The sequence below is a fragment of the Siphateles boraxobius genome, unplaced genomic scaffold (genome assembly GCF_051911475.1).
Source record: "Siphateles boraxobius isolate OS27281-9 unplaced genomic scaffold, OSU_SipBor_1 130, whole genome shotgun sequence".
Taxonomy (NCBI): domain Eukaryota; kingdom Metazoa; phylum Chordata; class Actinopteri; order Cypriniformes; family Leuciscidae; genus Siphateles; species Siphateles boraxobius.
Genome location: NW_027508734.1, coordinates 17664274 through 17687206, shown reverse-complemented (window position 1 = coordinate 17687206; position 22933 = coordinate 17664274). Strand labels below are relative to the sequence as shown.

The 22933-nt window shown below is 39.6% G+C and overlaps 1 protein-coding gene across 4 annotated transcripts in view; it reads left to right on the top strand.

Moving 5' to 3' along the window:
• Positions 1–19384: 19384 nt before the first annotated feature.
• cd99l2 (CD99 molecule-like 2) overlaps positions 19385–22933 on the top strand; it is a 14550-nt gene continuing 11001 nt past the window's right edge. For 2 of the 4 annotated variants that reach the window (XM_077228310.1, XM_077228308.1), the window contains exons 1-3: positions 19600–19799; positions 22633–22683; positions 22818–22847. In XM_077228310.1, coding sequence (XP_077084425.1) covers positions 19730–19799; positions 22633–22683; positions 22818–22847 — 151 coding nt within the window. In that variant the 5' untranslated portion in view covers positions 19600–19729. Of the gene's footprint in view, positions 19800–22632; positions 22684–22817; positions 22848–22933 lie in introns of all 4 variants that reach the window. The other 2 variants (XM_077228311.1, XM_077228309.1) reach the window with 2 other exon arrangements.

Below are 22933 nucleotides of genomic sequence, written 5' to 3'. Positions count from 1 at the left end.
AAATATATTCAATTATTTGTTTTCACCAACATAAAGTGTATTAAATATTACATTACATCAGGGTTTCCCAGACTGGGGCTCATGAGTTTTCAGTTTTTCTGAATTACTAAAACACTAAACTCCATTCTCTAAACCAAATTCTCAATAGCCTAAACCAATTTGTTGAATAAATCACTATTTCTGCAAAACCTTAAATAACTTCAGGCAGTTTGACACACTCTTTAAAACACATATATCACTGTGATAAATTTGTGTCGCAAAACACTAAGCTCAAGATGCAAAAGTTAAACACAACTACAACACAGTTGTCATTGTGTACACACAACGATTCAAAATTAACCACACTTATTTCTAATGATGTCATCAAACCAACTGTATGAAATATAACAAGAGACAACATTGCCCGTGATGTGGACAAATTCCTCAGGCCAGAGTTAACAGTAAGACATGATGCTGCTGAAGCAGAATCAATCTCTCATTGACCTTGATTATCTAGTTACACACCTTAAATTATTTGAGTGTAACGTAATGCTTTTCATTTAGCAGTTTTATTTGACCTTTTTGGCTTTTGCAGTTGGGCTGAAGTATTTTTACAGTATGCAAGTGCTGAATATACAGACATTCAATAGGCCTACTATTCAATATTCAGTACAATACTATACTTGCAGTATATACAGTATACAATATATTCAATATATTCACCTTACTCAGTTGCAATTACTATTCTTTTTTATGTTATTGCAAAAAAAGCTGTATACAATATAATTTTAACATTCAGGATGCTGTGTTTTCCATTTCTTGATGTAGTGTCTAATGAATTATCTGTAGTGCTTATATTATTGACTCATGTGTAAGAAATAGTCTGCCTCGATCCAGATTCCTCTCCAAAGTATATTTTAGAATGAGTTCATCCCCAAAATGGCTTAATTATCATAGAGATGAATAAAATCAACAGTTATATTGTTTCTGCACCATTTGGGTTGATCACATCCTGAGCAAATGGTCATCAATTGTAGAATGGAATGGATGTGGGACACAGAGAACCGCCTCAGACAATGGAGTGTCTCAACTTCATTAACATACAGACCACAGCTGTTACAACAAGAGCAACTTCATTTACATTATAGTAAACTGTAATACGATAAAAGGTTTGGTATTTGGATGTTCTAGGTTAATTATGACACTTCATGTAGGTGCTTCATGTACTTTGTCACTGCTATAATGCAATAAACTTCATCTTTGAGATCTTCAACATCCACATAATATATTTCTTACACGTGTGTATGATCTGAAAGCATTGTCTGATTTTGAGTACAGGCTGGGGAAATAGTTTTGAAGCAATTGTTTGACTTTGCCAGGAGAGTCAATGGGTTTGTGAGTTTAGTAGTGAAAATTTGGATGTGTGTTTAATCAATGCTGCCATCTATCTATCTATCTATCTATCTATCTATCTATCTATCTATCTATCTATCTCTATCTAGCTATCTGAAACATGCTAGCAATGTGATGACACTAGCAACAGCATAGCAACACCCTATCAACCATCCAAGTACCCTAGCAACTGCATAGCAGCACCCTAGCAACCAACACGAGTACCCTAATAACCACAAAGCAACACCTTAGCGACCACCCCAAATACCCTAGCAACCAAATTGCAACACCCTAGCAATCACCCTGAGTACCCTTGCAACTGCATAGCAACCCCTTAGAATGCCTCAGCAACCACAAAGCAACACCATAGCAACCACCCAGTGTACCTCAGCAACCACAAAGCAACCAACCTGAATACCCTAGCAACCGCATAGCAACCACCCTGCAAATCTTAGCAACCACATAGCAACACCCTAGCAACCACCTTGAGTACCCTAGCAACCACCCAGAGTACCTTAGCAACTGCATAGCACCACCCTAGCAACCACCCCGAGTACCCTAGCAACCACATAGCCACACCCTAGCAACCACCCCAAATACCTTAGCAACCGCATAACAACACCCTAGCAACAATCCCAAATACCTTAGCAATCGCATAACAACACCCTATCTAATATTTTTAATCTATTTTCTGTATATCTGTCTGTCAAAAATTTTAACTTTTAAAATTACTAAACTAAAAATTCAAACTATTTCAAACTTAAAACTTGTAAACTTAAAGCTGTTAAAACTAATTCAAACTTTTAGGTCTAGCTTTCTCAAGCCAACTGTGTCAGGGGTTTCCTCTGACAGTCCTGTCTTTGTTCAATGTGTCTTTGTTTGTTTTGGCCATGTGCTCCTCTGTTCCCACCTTCTTGTTTTCAATTACCACGCCCTCTTGTTTAGTCGTTGATGAGTCCTCGTTGGTCTGAGTGTGCTCACCAGTTCTTTGTCCAAGTGTGCTCACCTGTTCCTCATGCTCTCAGCTCCCTTTATAATGTGCGTTTCCCTCATTTTTTTCCAGTTCATTGTAATTTAGTGTGTTATGCGACCTGTTACTTATTGCCCATTGTTACAGTTGTGGATTTCGTCGTATGGTTTTCCTGTCTATGTTTCCTGTTGTGTCGGTCAAGTCAGTCTTTGTGCTTCGTCCCTTGCTTTCTGTTGGATTGTGTCCAGCTCCTCTCTCACTATCTCCTGCCTGCTGTGAGTCTCAATCAGTTTAAATTCATTCTGCGCTTGAGTCCTCTCTCACTTTTCCATGACAGAACGAACTGGCCAACATTGGACTCAGCAGAATGAGAATCAGAATCCTGCCACCTCCTAACATTTGGGAGAGACAGGCCCGTCGTCATGGGCTTGGATGTGGGGGCTTTTGCCCAGTTTTTTTGGACCATGGCTGTGGGGCTAGATTAGAATGCTAGATGCTGCTCTTAAGGACATCTTTAACGCCTGCTTAAACGAACCCTGCCTGCATGGGAGATCAATGCTCTCAGGATTCTGGATTTCTGGGTTTTTTCCAGGTACCTTGGCCATCGCAGTCATTGGGGAATGGCAAGTCGGCCAGAATCTGCCTGCAGCAATCACCCATCCACTTCTGTTATGCAAGAGCCAGTCAAGTCATCCTCTGTCTGTCCTTCAGCCAGTCAAGTCAGTTCCAGCCACGCCGGAGACTTCAGCCATCATGGCTGCCCCCAGTTTGGTCTGAGGGCAGGGAAGCCTAATATCCAGCATGCCGGATCCCCACCGCTGATGTCAGCGTGTGCAGCCAGCATTCCAAGGCCAGGGCCAAGTTTTTCCCTTAAGTGTGATACTTAAGGGGCGATTTCCCCTTACCTAAGAGAATAACTGATTATGTTGCATATAATCTCTTAAACGGTTTCTAAGGTAAGGAAAACATTTAAGTGTTTCACGACAGCGATCCTGTATTCATGTTATAAAAGTCTGTTGTTGCCATAGATACGGAAAACCTTAACACTTGCAATTTCGTGGTTTCATCAAATAAAGTATACTAACTAAGTAGGCTAGGATATCGGAAAGGACAAAGAAATCAAAAAAAGAAAGCCTAATTGGACAGAGGAGGAGAAATGCATTATTCTTGACAAATATGATAAAATTGAAAAGCAAACTAAATCCCAATGTAACTGCTGCAAAAAACAGAAACAATGGGAAGAAATAAGAGAAAAAAATCAATGCAAGGAATATTGATGTGAAAAGGACGGTTCAGGAAGTCCTTAAAAAATATGAAAATATCACTGTGGTCGCAAAAAAAGAGCTGAGCGCTTATAAGAAGGAAGCCAACAAAACAGGTAAGATTGAGCAAGACTAGGCTTTTAAGATTGTATGCTCCGTGCCCTGGTGAAGAGTTCGCTTTATTGCTGTACAGTGTTAAGACCTAATGATTACAAAACTGACTAACAGGTGGAGGACCCCCACCGGCTGAGTTGTCGGACTGTACTATAATGGTACAAAACCTCATCGGAGCTGACTCACCTGTCCTGTCTGGCATCTGTGGCGGTTTAGAGAGTGAAGCTGAACCAGTGCAACAGTGTAACATAGAGTGAGACATTAAGTTATTGTCCTGTATCAGCATAGAATAACCAACATGACATCAGTCTGGAATAACAGTGGCTTAGAGGATACATTATTATTTTGACATCGTTAGAGACATAATACGTTATAACAATGATTTAACTGACATTTATTTCACATTTAGACCCTTACAGCACTCTGAAAAACAATTTCAGCACCATCAGATCGTCAACAGAGCGCCGATACAGGCAACCGCTAAGTAATGATTTGTTAACTATTGCTTCAGCCTATTATTAATCCAACATAGAACAGCTTTAATATTATTTTTTAGATTTTCTTAATTTTCCCCATTACTTGCGTATTTCAGAAGACGGCAAATATCACCTGCAGCCAAAACAAGAGAAGATGTGCTGGAACTGCAGAGAGAGGTTCTACAGCTACAAAAGGAGAAACTGCAGCTGGAGATTGAAAATATGAAGAAGGAGACAGAAAATCAGGAGCTCTATAATTTTATTCTAAATAACAAACTTTTACAGCTAAAGGAAAAATAACAATAACTACAATTGTGTTTTTTCAGATTTTTAGATTGTGTGTGTGTATGTTATAATAATAAAAACTACTAGTACTACTACTACTACATCTTATTAAGATGACTACTATTAATACAACTATATTATCAGTTAAAGAAAGCATTTACAATGGCATCTCTAGCAGCATATCCAGCCTGTTGGAAATCTTGATTTTGAATCAGATGCAGTTCTTCATAGCCCTCTTCATTCCCGTGCTCATCCTCTTCTTCGATAGCAGAACAAGTCTTGGAAAGGTTGAAGAGCACAACACAGGCTACAATAATTCTGCATGCCCTTGAAGGCTCAATACGCAGTTCGCTGTGGAGACAGTGAAACCTGTGCTTCAGCTGTCCGATGGTCCTCTCAATAATCGACCTTGTGTGGGTCAGCGCATTATTGTACCTTTCCTATTCGGGTAAAAAAAATAAAGAAAAAAATAATAAAGATTTTTACCAGTATCAACAGTGCTTTGAGATAAATACTATGAAGGTAATTTATTGCATGACAGATTTTCTTTCAGAGTGCAAAGATATTTGAGGCTTTGATTATTTTAAAGGGGTGGTAAAACACATTTTTTCAAAGGCTTGATTGTGTTTGTGGGGTGCACTGTAACGTGTTCATGCTTCGTTTTTAAAAAATTGCATTATTTTTCATATATTTTACCTTTATTCTACACTGCTTTGCCCTACCTTGTAAAACGGTCTGATGGTTTCCGGGTTCTATGAAGCCAGTCCCTCAAAACTACGCAATGGGCTCAGATTGGTTAGCTGGCCCAGTGTGTTGTGATTCGCTAACCGACTAGTGCACATTTTCCGGAAACGTCACGCCCCGTACCTTTACCAGTAGCCTAGTTTGTGCTTTGGTGTATTATAAACGATGGCGTCAATAAAACCATACCAATTTAAGGCCGAATCAGACCCAGAGAATATTAGTGAAGATGATCGAGCAGAACCTGTTCGAGAACGGCTGTTAAACGACGTTTACACGCTGTGTATATCATCACAATCTGAGAATGAGTTACTGGTAAATTTAACGAAACAAAGCTTTCTAACACATTCTCTGAATTCTTCACCTTAAGAACCTTTTCAGAACTTTTATTCGTCTCTAAAATTCTCTCACCCTCTGCCAACACATCTCCAATCATTGAATCAGCCAAGTCAACTTCACCCACAGTTTTAGCTGACTGAGCATGGCACAGGAAGAAAACACTTCAGGGTGCTGACTGACAACATCACCTATCAAACAAACCTGTGGAACATCAGTCACTTCTGGAACTGGCAAAACTTTGCTTTCAGCTAAATCATTTCCCAGTATGAGAGTTATTCCTTTAACATGAAGTGATTTCCGAATTCCAACTCGTACAACACCTGAAAGTAGAGAACATCGTAAGTGTACATTATGCAAAGGCACAGACACTACTTGCATTTCTATTCCACGAATCAACAAACTTGAGCCACAATATGATTCGTCAGAGAACGGTAATACATCAGACAGCAAAATGGACTGCATTGCCCCAGTATCTCGGAGAATACAGATTTCTCTCCCATCCTCTTCTTCTCCGGACAAGGAAACAAAACCTGACATCACCAAAGGTTTATAACTTACGTCACAAACATCAGTTCCACATGACAAATCAGACGGCAGTACTGTCTTCACTAATGCAACACTTTTTGGAATCTTAGACTGCGATTTACGCATAAGCACCGGACAATCAGCAATAAAATGTCCTGGTTTATGACAGTAAAAACAATCCCTTAGCTCTTTCAATTTCGACGCTCCAGCTTTCTCTCTGAAATCCTGAGTTTCAGACGGAGTAGTGATCATGCGCTTTTCAGTACGAGTCACGAAAAATACGCCCTTGTAAGGTGAGCATAAATTCATCTGCTAACACAGCAGCTTGCGCTACCGAACTAACCTTTTGTTCGTTCAAGTAAACGACCACACGTTCGGATAAACATCCTTTAAACTCCTCCAGTAGAATTAATTCTCTTAAGGAATTGAAATCATTAGTCTTAGTTGCACTACACCACTTATAAAAGAGAAGAGACTTCTCTCTGGAAAATTCAACAAATGTTTGCGACGGGTTTTTCTTATGGCCTCTAAATTTCTGCCTATAGGCTTCTGGGACCAACTCGTAAGCACGTAAAATTGCCAATTTTAGGGCGTCATAGTTTAAACTGTCTTCTAAGGAAAGAGTAGAGAACACCTCTAACGCCTTACCTGTTAATCGACATTGCAATAACAACGACCAGCAATCCCTTGGCCAGCGAAAAGACATTGCAAAGTAGGAATCAATCTCAGCTTCACGAAAAAGTGGCACTAGTATAATATTTTTACTAACATCGAATGAGTTGGTTGCTACGGATGAAACAGTCGTTGGGGCAACAGTGGGAGGAGACACTACCGAAGGAGTATGATCAACAGTGGCAGCGGGACTAACACGAGGGAGATCTGGTAGCGCTGCAGAGCCTCCCACAATTCGCATTGTTTCAAGCTCCAGCTGTCGCATTTTTACCTGTTTCTCCGCCTCGATCTCGAATTTACGAACTTGTAATCGCAAATCAACTTCCGCTTGCCGAGCCTGTATTTTCTCCTGTGATTCAAACTGCAAACGAGCCAAACGGACTTTAAGTCTCGTTTCGCTTTTTGAGCCAACAGACATAGGGGAGAATGGTTCAAACGGAGGTAAACTCACCCTAGCATCAGCCTCAACCTCCGCCGTAGGCGTTAGCTCCTCCTCGCTCACCTTTCCACTCCCCTCAGACGCATCCATCTCCACACTGTTCCCAACTGATTGTTTCTCCTGCAATATCAGCACATTCAACTCCACCAAACGGTTAAGTATCACAGACTTAATCTCTTTCTTAAGGGATTGCTTATTTACTGAGATCTAAAAATGACTTGCTATCCTCAACAAATCATCCTTCCTAAAACCATCCAATTCCTCTTGCGAAGGACTATCAAGAAACCTTTCTAAAATTAACATCCTAGCGACAATAGAACCGCACGCACAAATCCTCAACACACACAGTGCTACAGAAGACAGTGTCATGAACTGGTTATCTGTTTAATTCAGTTGTATCCCGGACGAGCCCCCATTATGTTATGACCCTCCTATGACTCATACCCGTCTAGGGCTTTTAGGAGGGGAACACATATAACCATCTTAGACACGTCACACTATAACACTGAATGAGGTGAGAAAACACGAGAGAGCACTGAATAAAGTGAATAAGTTTTAATAAATATGATAATGAATAAAGATATAACAGAACCAACCACAAAGAAAAAAATGGAAAATGACTTGTGCCAAAGTAATGAAAGTAACATAAAGGTTATCTAACACATTAAACAACTAATACTAGGATATAAAGAAAACCCAAAAAGAAAAATCTTCAACGTCCCAGACGTCATAACTAAAACTACACTAACTAAAAAACATAAATAAAGCGGGTGGCACAATTCCCTAACTAGTCTTTTAATACAGACAGATTTCACTACGTGTGCACCATGTATGTCACGTGACAAACGTACTTAACCCCTTCTTCTCTGTAGACCGCCACGCTCACAAAGGAGAAGGTTTTGGACGCAGCCAAAACAAAGTTCAATGAGCATACATGTGAACAACGTACAAGGTTCTCTCAAAACAAGGTTCTCTCAAGACAAGGCAAGGCAAAGTTCTCACAGGACAAGACAAGACAAGGTTCTCTCTGCCAGCCTGCAGCAGCATGGTTTTTAAGTATCCACTTCACCAGGTGTCACTCACCACGCTAATGCCGATCCCACCTTCCAAGGCGCGGCCACTCATTGTCTTAACTGACGATGCACGATAGCCAATAGCCAATCAGCACGATAGCCAATCAGCAACATCCTAAGAAAAGTGAAAGTGAGAGACAGATAGAGCTGATGGAGATAGAGACAGATAGAGCCCCCCCGTCCCCCCCCCCCCCAACACACACACACAAACATTCTTTATGGACGTAACAGCTGTTATTTAATTGTACTAATTATTATAGGAAAAAATAAGCTTCAAAAACAAGAATTTCATATAATCGTTCTAACAAATTATACTACAGTCCTCAAAGCGATTATTTTGAGTAAAGACTGCGGATCTATAGTGATTGTTACTGACTGTATGGCACTGTTACTTTTGTATTTTTAGAACGATTGTAGCCAAATATCTGTCGACAGAACTATTAACCCAAAACGAACACTAAACATTTAACATCAAACATCAACTGGCTTTACTGCAGTAGCCAAATCAAACACAGAACCATGTTTAGCATGCCTGTAGATAAACAAGCGATAAACAATACATAAAAGCTCTAATCAAAGAATAATTTACATTAATTCCAAGTTTGCTATTCAGATTTAAAAAGTTTGTAATGTTAGGTGTTTGTCGGATAACGTTAAGTATGAATGAGCATTTAACAAACTGGTTTGCAGAGCCAAACAGCGTTGTCATTTGTTTACTTCCTTGCTACAACGTACAATTAACAATACGAACTATTACAGGAAACCACATCGACGAAAAATAAATCATACCTACAGGTTGTGGCCCGTAAACAACAGCTTCTGTTCTTAATGTTGGAACTGCTCCATCATTCAGCACAAGCCGTTGTGCGAATCCTGCATTGAGCTCGCGAAGATTGTGGAAGCTTTCCTCCGTGTGCAGTACAGAGAGCGAGATTTGGGTAATAATTAACCATTGATCCCTAACTCCCGCGGCCCTAGGAAGGCTGAACGAAGTGGACCTGCAATCCGGGAACTGATAAAAATAACAGCGTTTCGACGACATTGCAGCGGCAACAACACTCCTGTACCACAACAACTCTTGTCTAACGCAATATAAAATGGCCTCGCCCCCCTTTTTTAGTATTCTCGGAGGAGGGGTTCATGTAAATAATGGGGTTTACTGAGGTCAGCAACCCTGGAGGAATGTTGTGTAGTCCAAAACCGGCTGTTTGCTGTGGTCCTTAGAAATTCATTTCTTTAAAAGCATATCTCCCTTTGTTTTGAACTTTGAGTGTTGTAACTTTATAGATGTTGTTTATACTCAAACAGCAACATTACACACTAACTAAAGTTACAAAAGTGAAATTGTGTTTTACCACCCCTTTAAAACATATACAAATCAGGTAAGGTGTTACAGAATTGACAACGCGTCACAGCTACAGCGTTGTACAACTAGCAACACAATAGAAAATACACAAGGTAAGATGAGCCAGTTTTTACTAATGTGGATCTCTCAATTTTGTCCAATTGAGACAAAAGTACAATGAAGACATCTACTGTTAATTTGGGATGTTGCCCATCAACTGAAAATATAAGAATGCACCTATGACAAAGAGCCTTGAAAATATGACCTCAGAAAAAAAAAGTGTTCATGTGACTCAACTTACCCCAGGCAAGGGGTAAGTTGATCCCAGTCACTGGGTAAATTGAGCCATCTGGGGGTAAATTGACCATACTATTTTTCACGTTTTAATGCAAGCATAAAAATAATAATAACTTGCCTCTTTAAAAAAATGTTTTTTAATAATACACTTACCTTTCCAAACAATGTTATTTTTTGAAGCTACCTCAAACAACACAAAACAAACCGTTTTCAGACGGCATAAAGTTTAATTTTCCCTTTAATCTCTTATTTTTTGTATTGGTGAACAATAGTCTTAAATATTTCTGTTAAGTGAAGGACTGCCAGCATAGTTTTCAGGAGAAAGAAATATCAAGCATAGCGTCAGTTCTGGCAGGTAATGTTAGTCAAGATCGCATCAGCTGATCCACGTCTACCTATAGGAATACGAGGCCTATCACTGTATACATATATAAGCTCCTTCAGTATTATCAGCAGCTATCGCATTTCTCAGGAGCTAATTACCCTCCTCCATCCCCAGCTCCTCCTCTCTCAGTCAGGATTTGGCATTCTGATTCCCCTTGAATCAGAACAAATTTTCGAATTATGTTGTATTTTAAAATCTTGAATTAATGATTTCTGCAATACATTCATGTCGGTTCAGTTGTGTTTACCCTAAGGGGGGTTATTGCTCTTATCAATGCTAGGCTGCATGGGAGGGAGGCTGCAGGAGAGGGCTAGGCTGCAGGGAGTTCTCGCCCAGAACGGAACCATACCGCCAATCCAAACTGTATGCTAATTGTCAATCGTATTTGACGATAGTGGTCCTGACAGAAATTGTTATATGCTGTATTTCTTATGCTGTTAATCAAGTCATGTCCAATCACACACACACACAAGAACGTGTTTGGCAGAAAGAACGTCCCTCCAGTGTGTTTAGTTCTAATTTCCAATTTTGTTAAACAGTGTCACAGTTTTGAACTTGTGAGAACAAAAGAACAGTTTGAACTTCCAGACCTCATCACAATGAAAACAACTATTGGATATTCCATCCATCAAGGTTGCAAAGAAATATTATTTGTTGCTCCCTCCTTGCAGTTCCTCCAACCTTTCGAGGTTTAGGAAGCTTCTTAAGCACATCATTCAGTGGGACAAATCCCAAATATTTTTCTTTGAATGCAAAGGTGGCTTTGTCTTTGCCAGTGCTCCCTCGGATTCTTCTGAGGAATCTTGCATTAAATTCATTGCCCTCAAGGCTCTCAACCAAGCCACTTTAATGGTAACTGTTGCATTTGGTCGCAAAATTCACAATAATAGTCACCAACTGACAGATCTGAGATGTCTGGTTCACTGCTTTCATCCTGGGAGCTGTCACACTCAGAAGTGTCATCAAGTTTGTAGGTTCACCAAGTGAATACAGTGGCTCAATCTTAAGTTTATCAAGCGACGAGAATACTTTTTGTGCGCAAAAAACAACAAAAATAACGACTTTATTCAACTATTAATTTCCTTTTCTGTGTGCCTCGAGATAGTTCACGTAGTGTAACAGCGCAGCGCTTCTGTGTTGTACGTCCCACGTAGACTCACTATTGGCCAATCTTGGTCATGTGTGTGACGTACAACAAAGAAGCGCTGCGCTGTTACTCTACGTGAACTATCTCGAGGGCCACAGAGAAGGAAATTAATAGTTGAATAAAGTCGTATTTTTTGTTGTTTTTTGCACTCAAAAAGTATTCTCGTCGCTTGATAAACTTAAGATTGAGCCACTGTAGTCACTTGGAATATTTTAACGATATTTTTAATAACTTTTGGGCCGGCAAGTTTCAACCCCTTAGAAGCCTATGGAGGAGTGATCCAGCCCCTCAGATTTAATCAGAAATATCTTAATTTGTGTTCCGAAAATGAACGAAAGTCTTAGGGTGTTGGAACAACATGAAGGTGAGTAATTACTGACAGAAATTTCATTTTGGGGTGAACTATCACTTTAAAACTTAATTTAACTTCAGTGCCTTAATTTAGGGGTAAGTTGAACCACTGGTTCAATTTGCCCCACATCATCTGGCTCACTTTGCCCCATAGTCACCATTTTGGTAAAATCGGCCTAGCTTAGCAATTCAGGCTAACCTTTAGCTTAATGATTCCCATGGTTTTATATGTTGACAAATCACCAACATGTACCACACACAACTTTAGACCTAGAACCATTTGCTTTGGCACAACAGCTAGTATACCTGCAATGCAGAAAATTAACTTTAACAAGCAAAAAAGGGTTTACCTTTTGTCCACTGTGCTTCTCCTCTTCACAACAAAATAGAAATGATGGAGTCCTTCAGAATGTATGGTCACATGACACCAAATGTGCATAGTTGCCTAGAACCAGGGGGTGGGTCAACTTCCCCACTGGCTCATCTATCCCCACTCTCCCCTACCTATGTTAAATACATATTTTAATACATATATAATTCAGTAAACTACTGGTAATATTTCTTTAATGCTCACAATTTGATTAACATTTTCCATGCAAATCTTTTAGGCAGCAAATTCTACCTTCATAGGAATAAACTTATTAATTAATTACATGCCTGTGCAGCATTACGGGGATTCATGAAGGGCATCATGAGCCATGGACGGCAGGGGTAACCACTGTCCCCGAGCAGGAGACCAGTGTGCACTGCAGCTTCAAAATCATTCCCTAGTTTGCTCTCCGCCAAAATCCTGGAGTCATGTTTACTCCCGGGCCATGATGCAAAAAGATTTGTAATTTTGCAGAGATGGTCACACACTAATTGTACATTTATTGAATGGTAGCCTTTTCTGTTTACGTACTGGTCTTCGTGTGTTTGGGGCGCCTGTATTCTGATATGTGTGCCGTCAATAACACCACATATGCGAGGAAAACCTGCTTTCCGAAAAAAAAAAATGGTTTGAATGACCTCCTGGTCATGACGGGATGGAAACTTGACCGTTGCGTTTAAATAACGGGAAAGAGCTGAAAACTTCCAGTTGCAAAAAAACGCAGTGCTATAAGCAGTTGTAACACTGCAGGTAAAGAGTGGTTGCGATGTGTGACATGGTCAAGGTCGCGTCTAGTTTGTTAGCGATGTCAAATATTGCGCGTCGATCAAACCGGTATTCAAGCAACAATTTTTCATCGTTAAGATGGTCCAAAGGGTTCTCCCTATCTCTAAAAATTTGTCTTTGCACATAATTATCTTCAACTGGTTCAATAAATTCAACCATGTCGTCTTATTTTTGTCCGTGTTACTCTTAAGGTTACGATTTCCAAACCTTAAATTATCCTCAGGAAAATTACCGTTAAGGGGTTTTATGCAACACTTAACGCTTTTTAAGGGATTACTTAAGTGAAAGAACAGCATTTAAGGGAAATTCTAAGTGTTTTGACGTTTCACTTAAAGAAACCCTTAAGTAACACTTAAGGGTTTTTTCTGCAACACCCTTAGGCTTAAGGGAAACATAAGGGAGAACTTAATGGAAAATTATACTTAAGGTGCTTTATGCAACCGGGCACAGCACTCTCAAGCCTGCTGGCAGCATCACCCTCAAGCCCACCAACCTCAGCACAGCTTATTCCATAAAGAAAAATTCCCCAGTCTGTTCCAGCCACCCCAGAGTCAGCGAAGAGTGCTGCAGGTACTACAGAGACGATCAAGCACACCGTATTGATCCGTCGAAAGCGGAGGAAAAGAAAGACCTGTGCTGTGCAGTCCAATTCCCAAGTTCCAAGTCCAATGGTTCCCGAAGCTTCTAGTCCAGTGAAATTATCTTCTAAGTCACTTGCTGTTCCTGTCAAGTCAGATATAGGTGTACTAGCCAGTCATTTCATGCCCACAGAGAAAATTTCTGCCAGTACTGTCATGATCAGGGAGGCCATTCCCAAGCAGCCTGCTGTCGCGGCCACGCTGGCCATTCCCAAGTTTCCTGTTGTCATTGCTGCGGAGGCCTTCTCTGGATGTCTTGTAAGTCTTGTCAAGTCCACAGAAATTGTTCCTGCCAAACCTGTCATGGCCACAGAGTGTGAAAATCCTGAAAGTACATTTCCAGAGCGCGCTCCTGAGAGAGCAGTTCCTCAGCCTGCTTCAGAGGAAGCTGTTCCAGAGCCCGCTCCTGAGGGAGCAGATCCTGAGCCCGCTTCAGAGGAAGCTGTTCCCGAGCCCGCTCCCGAGAGAGCAGTTCCTGAGCCCGCTTCAGAGGAAGCTGTTCCCGAGCCAGCTCCCGAGAGAGCAGTTCCTGAGCCCGCTTCAGAGGAAGCTGTTCCCGAGCCCGCTCCTAAGAGAGCAGTTCCTGAGCCCGCTTCAGAGGAAGCTGTTCCCGAGCCCGCTCCTTAGAGAGCAGTTCCTGAGCCCGCTTCAGAGGAAGCTGTTCCCGAGCCAGCTCCCGAGAGAGCAGTTCCTGAGCCCGCTTCAGAGGAAGCTGTTCCCGAGCCCGCTCCTAAGAGAGCAGATCCTGAGCCTGCTCCAGAGGAAGCTGTTCCCGAGCCCGCTCCTGAGAGAGCAGATCCTGAGCCTGCTTCAGAGGAAGCTGTTCCTGAGCCCGCTCCTGAAAGAGCAGATCCTGAGCCTGCTTCAGAGGAAGCTATTCCCAAGCCCGCTCCTGTGAGAGATGTTCCTGAGCCCGCTTCAGAGGAAGCTGTTCCCGAGTCTGCTGCAGAGAGAGCAGTTGCAGTGTCGGCTCTAGCCCCTGTGGACATTTCTGAATCAATGTTTGGGCCTAATCCTGCTACCCTAGAGGGCACCCCAGACTCTGTCTCTGAACCTAGTTCCAAAACCTTCACTTTTCCTGCTAGTCATCACCCCTTAATCTGTCAAGCCCAATTGGAAATCCAGACCATTTTGTCCGGTTCCAGTACCTAAGGGTGCCTTTAAAATAATAGTAGATAAAAGTTTAAAAGGGTGCCTCAAGTTCCCATCCCACCCTCTATGTTTCCTGGTTATGGCTTCCCTAAGCCGGCACCTCCCTTGTCTACCTTGAAGTTTTTGCCTGGTTCTGTTTGCACCTGCTTCATCCCTCCTTCTGTGTTTCCTGGCCAGTTTGGGACTTCCATGTTAACACCCCACCCTCATGTTTTGCCAGATTGTTGTAATTGAGTGTATTGTGCTACCTGTTACTTATTGCCCATTGTTCCAGTTGTGGATTTCGTTGTATGTTTTTCCTGTCTTTGTTTCCTGTTGTGTGGGTTAAGTCGGTCTTTGTTTCATTCCTTGCTTTCTGTTGGATTGTGTTCACCTCCTCTCCCACCATCTCTTGTCCTGCCTGCTTTTCAAACAGTTTAGACTCATTCTGCGCTTGAGTCCACTCTCACTGTTCCGTCAACTTCCATGACAAACTGAAATCAATCAAAATAAAACATTTTAATAAAAAAGTTTTTAAAGAAGTGTTTACCTGCATGCCATGTGACCATTACTGACACCAGAAAACCAGGAACTTATTTTGAACCTGTTAACATGGGAGCCGAAATAAAAACGGACACGCCACGCAGCTGAGACGCTTACGCCACGCAGCCAGTGTGTCTCCGGCCTAAGTGACTGTGACTTTTTGCTGAGTGGCAAAAAGACTGAGCGGCAGCGTTTGTTTTCAGCTTGAATGCCGCGAAAAACAAAAAACACACCTAAAACGGGAAAGAGCTTTGAGATTGTACAAATGGGTTTGGAAAGAAATCTGAGGTATATTTTTACAGAGTGCCGATACAGAAAAGAGGAGCAAATGGATCGCTGCAGTTAGAATCAACTGGACTCCAGGCAGCGAATGGTGGATTTGCAATTATCATTTTGTGTCAATATGCTGTATTTAGGGGTAAAATCATACCCTACGTATTATATTGTTATATATTGTATTAACAACTCATCAATTAAATATTTGCCATCGTATATCTGCATAACTGGACGTTTTTAAATAAACATTGACAAAAAACTATTATACCCAGGGGGCAAAACACCTGTTTTTTAGGAAATCAGGCATGGGCTGCTGTAAAAGGTTGTCATATAGAAATGAAATCTATGATGTCTGAGGATCACCTGGGTGGACAACCCGGTCAACAAGCTGCTGGAAACTTGTAATTAGGGTCAAAACAATGCTACCTCAAATTCTGCTTTAACTCCCCGGAACCACCCAAACATGCTAAAAAGGTTTAATTATATTCATGAATCCTGAGCCATATCTCCCTGAAACTTTATGCTAGAAACAAACTGAGCACACCTTTCAAAAGAGTGGAAGATAAACTTTCATCTGACGCCTTGATTGTAATTAGAATGTAAGAGTTAATCCTTGTGCATTGTTCAAATTCACTACCCTTTTGTTATGTTCATGGCTAAAAACAAAGGCAGCAGATGCATAAATACACTTACTTTGTTTTTGCTTACTCCATGTAGTTCTGAGAGCTGAGGTGCATATTTTTGATTTTCATTTTTGTTACGCGTCAAGACTCTCTCTCTCTCTCTCTCTCACACACACACACACACACACACACACACACACACACACACACACACACACACACACACACACACACACACACACACACACACACACACACACACACACACACACACACACACACACACACACACACACACACACACACACACACACACACACTTTAATATCCTATTATACTCCATATAACTACATGTAAAAGCCAGAAACTAAGTTTTTTTTTGCACAGGCCTATCTAAAGGGTTAATGGTGCCACCTTTATCAACAGTAAAAATTACAAATTTTACCTCTTCCCATTAGGGAAAACCACCAACAATAAAAAAATGTGGTTATAATGGAAGCAACCTTTAGTTTAAACTGATAATCGTTTGTTTTACTCGCGCTTTGCACAGTTTCCCCTATCATGCAGCAGCTCTTTTGCCAGTCCGGCTGAGGGGGCGTTTTTCAGGCGGGAAACTGACGTCAAATGCATTCTCTATAAAGTGCTGTGTAAAGGTGACTTGACTTGACTTTTGCATGAAAAGAACAAGACTAAGCAAAAAGTGTTTCTTTCATATATCAGGACATAAATCTAATATTTTGACTTGTCTCATATGGACTGCCTTTTACTTGTCCAACTTCATCAGCTTATTTTCTAAAATTTTACACTGTCCGACTAAAGTCAAGAAACATGATGATTGAATACAGATGAATTATAGCTGTAAGACTCACAGTATTTCAATCTGCCCTTATGGGGGTGCTTTGCTAAATGTCCCACATCAAACATGACAGCTGTCAAGTCTACAGTGAAGATCTGTACTTGGGAGGAGTGAGATTGGAAGAAAGAGTAAGTTATACTGCTGCACTGATGACACATTTTTGTAGTTATCATCACCCTGCTCCCTCGACAAAAAAACAAGTATTATTTTTCCATTGGCTTTTGGATTATTGCAGAAAATAAGCTCAGTGATCAACAAAAGTTTATGATTATTACATTTTTTGTTCATCATGCTTATGAATTTTGAATATAAAAAGTAAAAAGCTAAACATATACACGGTCGCATGAATTTAACACCATCGCTAAACTTCCAATAACATTTTCATTGCCAATCACATTTGCCTATGGTTTTGGCCAACAAAATGTTGTCATCCTGCAACATTCTGTTACAGATAACGTATTGAGTTGGCAAAAACATTATAGGCCACATTCTGTTTTTCTGACTGTTCCAAAACTTTGATTGTTCTCCATTGCTCCATTGTCATACGGCTTACTTAAACTCTTTCAAATCTCAAAAATGGTATTTTTTTCTATGTTTGCTTTGTAATTATTGCTTGTTTGCATAAAATGTAGTAAATTTTAAGTAAATGTAAAACAAGAGAACCATGATGGAAAAATGGGATGTACTGTATATGATCTTTAATGCACCACTTATTGCACCCATTTTAAATGGGATGTTGTTTCTGCGAGCATGGTTGAGCATACCACAATGAACACACTGGATGAGTCGCTGTAGCTCTTTTAACTTGCATAACATTTATGTCTTATTGACTTGCTATAGGGAGGGCACAGCCATCTTTAGAATATTGTCTTTGAACTTCCGTTTTTGCGGTTGCTCTGAATATTTATATTGCTGTCCAGGACTAATTAGCTTTTGAAGTGGATTTACTTAATGTAAAGTTAACGAAAGTTATCATGAGGATTGTAATGTTTGATGTCTTAACAAATGTCAGTAGAAAGGGACGATTTTAAAACGAGCCGTTCATTTATAAATACGCAGGATCGCTGTAAAAATATAGACCGGAAGACAAAAGACAACTAGCTGAAAAGGGGCGGGGCTACATAAGGTCTATACTGCACAGATATAACATAATTAATTTTGAACTCTGATTAATGAGGGTTGAAATTACTTATGGTAATTTCCTTTATGGTAACTTCTTACCATAAAGGAAGAATCATAATTACCATTGAGGAAGTACCATAATTCTTACCATTAAGGAAGTACCATAATTACTTATGGTACTTCCTTTACAGTAAAAGAAGGCATACATGGATACAGGTGTTTTTGCATTACCCTTCAGTTTTGATGTTCTCATTTGACTTTTGAAACCTAAGATTATAGCAATTGCTCTAATCTTAGGTTTCAGAAGTCAATGAGAACATCAAAACTGAAGAGTAAATGCAAAAACACCTGTATCCATGTATGCCTTCCTTTACGGTGCATAAAAGCCAGTTAAAAAAGTAGTTTAAAAACTCGTAGACTCAAACCCGCAAATGACCATATGATTCTGAATTAGTGACTGACAATACAGTGTCGATATGCAGCGTAGCACATTCTAGTCACAATTAACACTCCAAAATATAACTGTAAGTGTCTGATAGCAAAAATAGATATAGACCTGAAATTATTCTCTACATTTAAGAATATCTGCAGGATTTTAGCTGGCTTTATTTTTGTCCAAGTAGTGTTTTTTATTTTTTATTTTTTTTACTTTATAGCCTACTGTTTGTTTACTAACTGTTGGCGCTTCACGTCTGAATTGCTATTGATTTATACTTTTTTTTTCCAAAGTGAAACTAATTTCTTTACGGTAAAACTTTAATTAGCAAACAATTACTGAGTGCACATCAGATAGGCCTACAGCCAACCACCAGAGATCCATGTGTCATCCCACCAAACACATAAATTATTCGTTAGTAAATCCTAGGTTTAGTGCCACACAATACCACTCATCACTATGGAAAGGCTGGTATAAGTGTCTTTTATAGAAATGCTGTATTGTAGTTTTTTTATTTTATTTTTCTTATTTTAGCTTTATCTTTTTGTATCTTTTTATCTCTTTGTATATGTATCCGATTTATGTATGTTGCATGTTATGTCTGTGCCTTCTGAATGGACCAAGAGTCTGGAAAATAAAGTTGATGATGATTATTGACTGAAGTCAATTGTGCAAGACATTTAATTATTCAGAGATGCACAATTATCCTAATTCAGTCATGCCAAGTGAATAGCCAATTGCACGAGAGAAGGTCATCTTATCTCCTCGTGCAGCCCTTCACGAACTGTAAACACATTCTTATCACGCGTATAGGGTATTCTACGTTCAGTCGGTCACAAAGTTCACTAGTAGCCTATATTTATTTGAAGCTAAAAACAAGTAACATCGGTAGGTTGTTCGCTTATTGTTTTGAAACTGTATTCCAGCGTGCTCTAAGTAAAAAGCGGAGCTGAGCCTAAGGAACCGCCCTAAAGCCGGTGTTGTAACGTGATCAACACGCGGGTCTGAATCTTCTGCTCGCTCTCGCACATTCGCACTGCAGACTGTCGCGCAGGCTTTCCTCATCTAACCGAGGACCTACTCTAAAAATTCCCGTTAGGCCCCGAGGGCAAACAGTCATAAATACATCTACTGCCATTATTTAATACCATTTCGGATGTTTAACATGTGGAAGAAGCTCTCGACATGGACGCTTATAGCGGTCTTTTCTCTGCTGATAGTGAAAGGTAAGCGCTGCGCCCCTCTTTGTTGAACCCGGTGCCATGCCTACTTCATCAGTTTTTGTCGGCGCCGTAGGCAAGCATTGATTTAAAGCATTTAGACTTTGACTTTTATGTAGACTCTGCGTGTATTTAAAGCACTGGGTGCATGCATCACACAAATCACCGTCTTTTGAGTTGCGTTTTAACATCGGTCTGGGTCTCGATCATCTGTCTGGGTCTAACGTTAGGCTAGCCATTGCTACGGCGCTGCATGACATGTTGAGGCTCAACAAATCATTTCCAGCAGTATACAAACAAATAAAATGTATGTTTTTGATTACTTTGTGGTTTATTGCGTGGTGAGACCTTTTGAATCTATGCGTTAAGAATATTAATGAGGATATTAAAAGTGCACCTAATACCAATCATTTGTCATTTTTGTATGTCATTTTTGTTTCACCTTTCGCAAAGATGTAACGTTAGTTAGGACAATTTAAGTTATTACTATTAATAGATTTTGTTCATTATTAAACAATGTATAATTCACACATTTAAACATCAATTAATCAGGTGTTTTTTGATTATGTTTCGCGTATTTAATGAATTAACATTGTCATTTGTTTAAAAAAAATCATATTAGTAAATAATGTGCTATAATTTGTAATATAGTTACAATTGGTGTATGGTGTTCTGCACCCCTCGTTTAATAGGAAATGAAATGTCAAATGTATGTTTTGTAAAGGCATTAATAATGTTTTTTTTTAAATATAGGTTGACCCCCGCCCAAATACAGTTCAGTACTGCCTAAAATGAAAATATATTCAGAGGACAATGTCATTTCCACATAGTCTCCTCATCCCATAGCACAGTACAGGTACTTTGGGATGCTTAGAGTCAGAGCGCATGCGCATACAAAGTCACAATGCGCCCAGGTACAGGATAGGAGTTTGGAATTTTTTGGAGACTGCGGAAGATGGGAAGATACCATCATTTTATACAGGGGTAACGGTCCCCTCTGTTGATATGTGACACTCGAGTTTAATGTCAAAGATTCCCAGCTTGTTTAAGCAAAACCATGTTGGAGTATGAACGGAATAGGCTAACTTCTTTTTCTGAGAAAGACTACTTTGAATATTGTTTAGAAGCACAGATGATGTGCATTCCACGCTCTGATTTGTAAAATACCCCTTATCTAAAGCCATCAGTGAAATGAATGAGGAAAGCCATGGTCTGCAGTTTTGGCAGAGGTAAACGGTCCCTCCCTCTTTTCCTGTCAGCCACACCCCTCTGTAGTATATGGAGTTAGATACATTTCCATTCCCTACCTGAAAACCATTGTTTATTTATGAGCATATAGTTTTACCACTGTTTTAGGTGTTAGGTTCATGTTTTGATTTTTGTCAATTATCTATCATCACCAGACTATCTGAATAACCAATTAAACCCCAAATTTTAAATATATATATTTATATTAAGTAGCTTATATAATAAACTTATAAAGTTTATTAAAATATCATAAATTATAAAGTATATTATACACTAATGTACTGTATTTAAACCCACAGGTATCTGTCGTGAATGGGAAAAAACATTTGATAGATGAACTGCTGTCACATGACATATTGATCACATAACAGTGTGCCAGTGCTGAGCTGGCTTTGGCACTGCTGCATAAGGGGCAGCTTTTAGCTTTTAGCTATACCAAGTGTGCACTAAGACAACCTATAATTGAACAAGAAAGCCACATAAAAAAAATAAAATAAAAAAAAAGCAGAAGAGGCAGACAGAAAGAAGTAGAGACAATTGGATAGATATAGATAAAGAAACAGAGAAGGATAAGACTGACCCCAGTGTAGTGTTGCACCACATTATCTGTGACCCACTGCTAAAAATACATGGTAGACATTCATTTCACGAGGCATGGAGAGTTAAGAGAGGCTTATTACAGAAAAACTATTTTAGAAATATAATAGCAAAAATTGCACTTGGGGAAGCAACCTTTGCAGAAATGTCATTGTTGTGTAGTACATGAACACAAAAGATCCTTTGTCCCTTTTGTACTTGAAGAATGCATTGCTGATCTGTCATTTTCCTGTCTTTGTCAAAATCTAGTAATGTGGAATTTGTATCATAAAGAGTCTTTGGTAACACTTTAGATTAGGGTCCAATTCTCACTAAAGGTGCATTGTGTATTAAGGAGGATCTGTTGACAGAAATGCAATATCATATACATAACTATGTCTTCAGTGGTGTATAAAGAAATGAACTGTTATATTTGTATTACCTTAGAATGAGCAGTTTCTATCTACATACACAACGGGTCCCCTTACATTGAAATGCATATTAATAGTTAGGAAGGTAGTTGTTAAGTTTGGGTATTGGGTAGGATTAAGAGATGCCGAATATGGTCATACAGAATAAGGCATTAATATGATTTATAAGTACTAATATCCTAGTAATGTGCATGTTAATAAGCAACTAGTTAATAGTGGAACTAGACCCTAAAATAAAGTGTTACCGAGTCTTTAATCAAGCTGGACACCAGATCTAGTTTTAATATCAGATCCAGTTTTAACATCAGATCCAGTATTAGCATTAGCCTCCATCTATCATCTGAGATTTTATTACAGGACCTTATACTGCCAGTATTGCTGGCAAATAAGAATATTACAGGGCTTGGATGATCTGGGGAAACAAAATTATGCATTTTTATTAATTTTATATGCATTTTGTAGTGTGTGCGCAGGCATGATTTACATAAATACCAATTGCATGCTTGTTCATGATCTGAATACTCATTAAGTGTGTTTATGCATGAGCTGCACAAATATATCTTATTTTGTTGTGTGTTTTACAGGCATAAGTCAGGATTTGGACTTGATAGATGCAATTGAAGATGACGCACCACGTAAGTATGAAAATTATGATGATGTAACCATGTAAGGAGTATACAGCACTATTTGTAAAAAACGGCATTGCCGTAGTGCCAGACTGATTTCATTTTGTACATTAAATGTATTTAATTTTTTTTAAATCCCACAGCTACCCAACCACCTAAACTGGACCCAGCAGGTGAGAGTAATAATTGTTTGATGTAATTATTAAGGCTGTGATAAGCAATCATTGCTGTTAAATGAGCCTAAATGAGGTATGTTAGA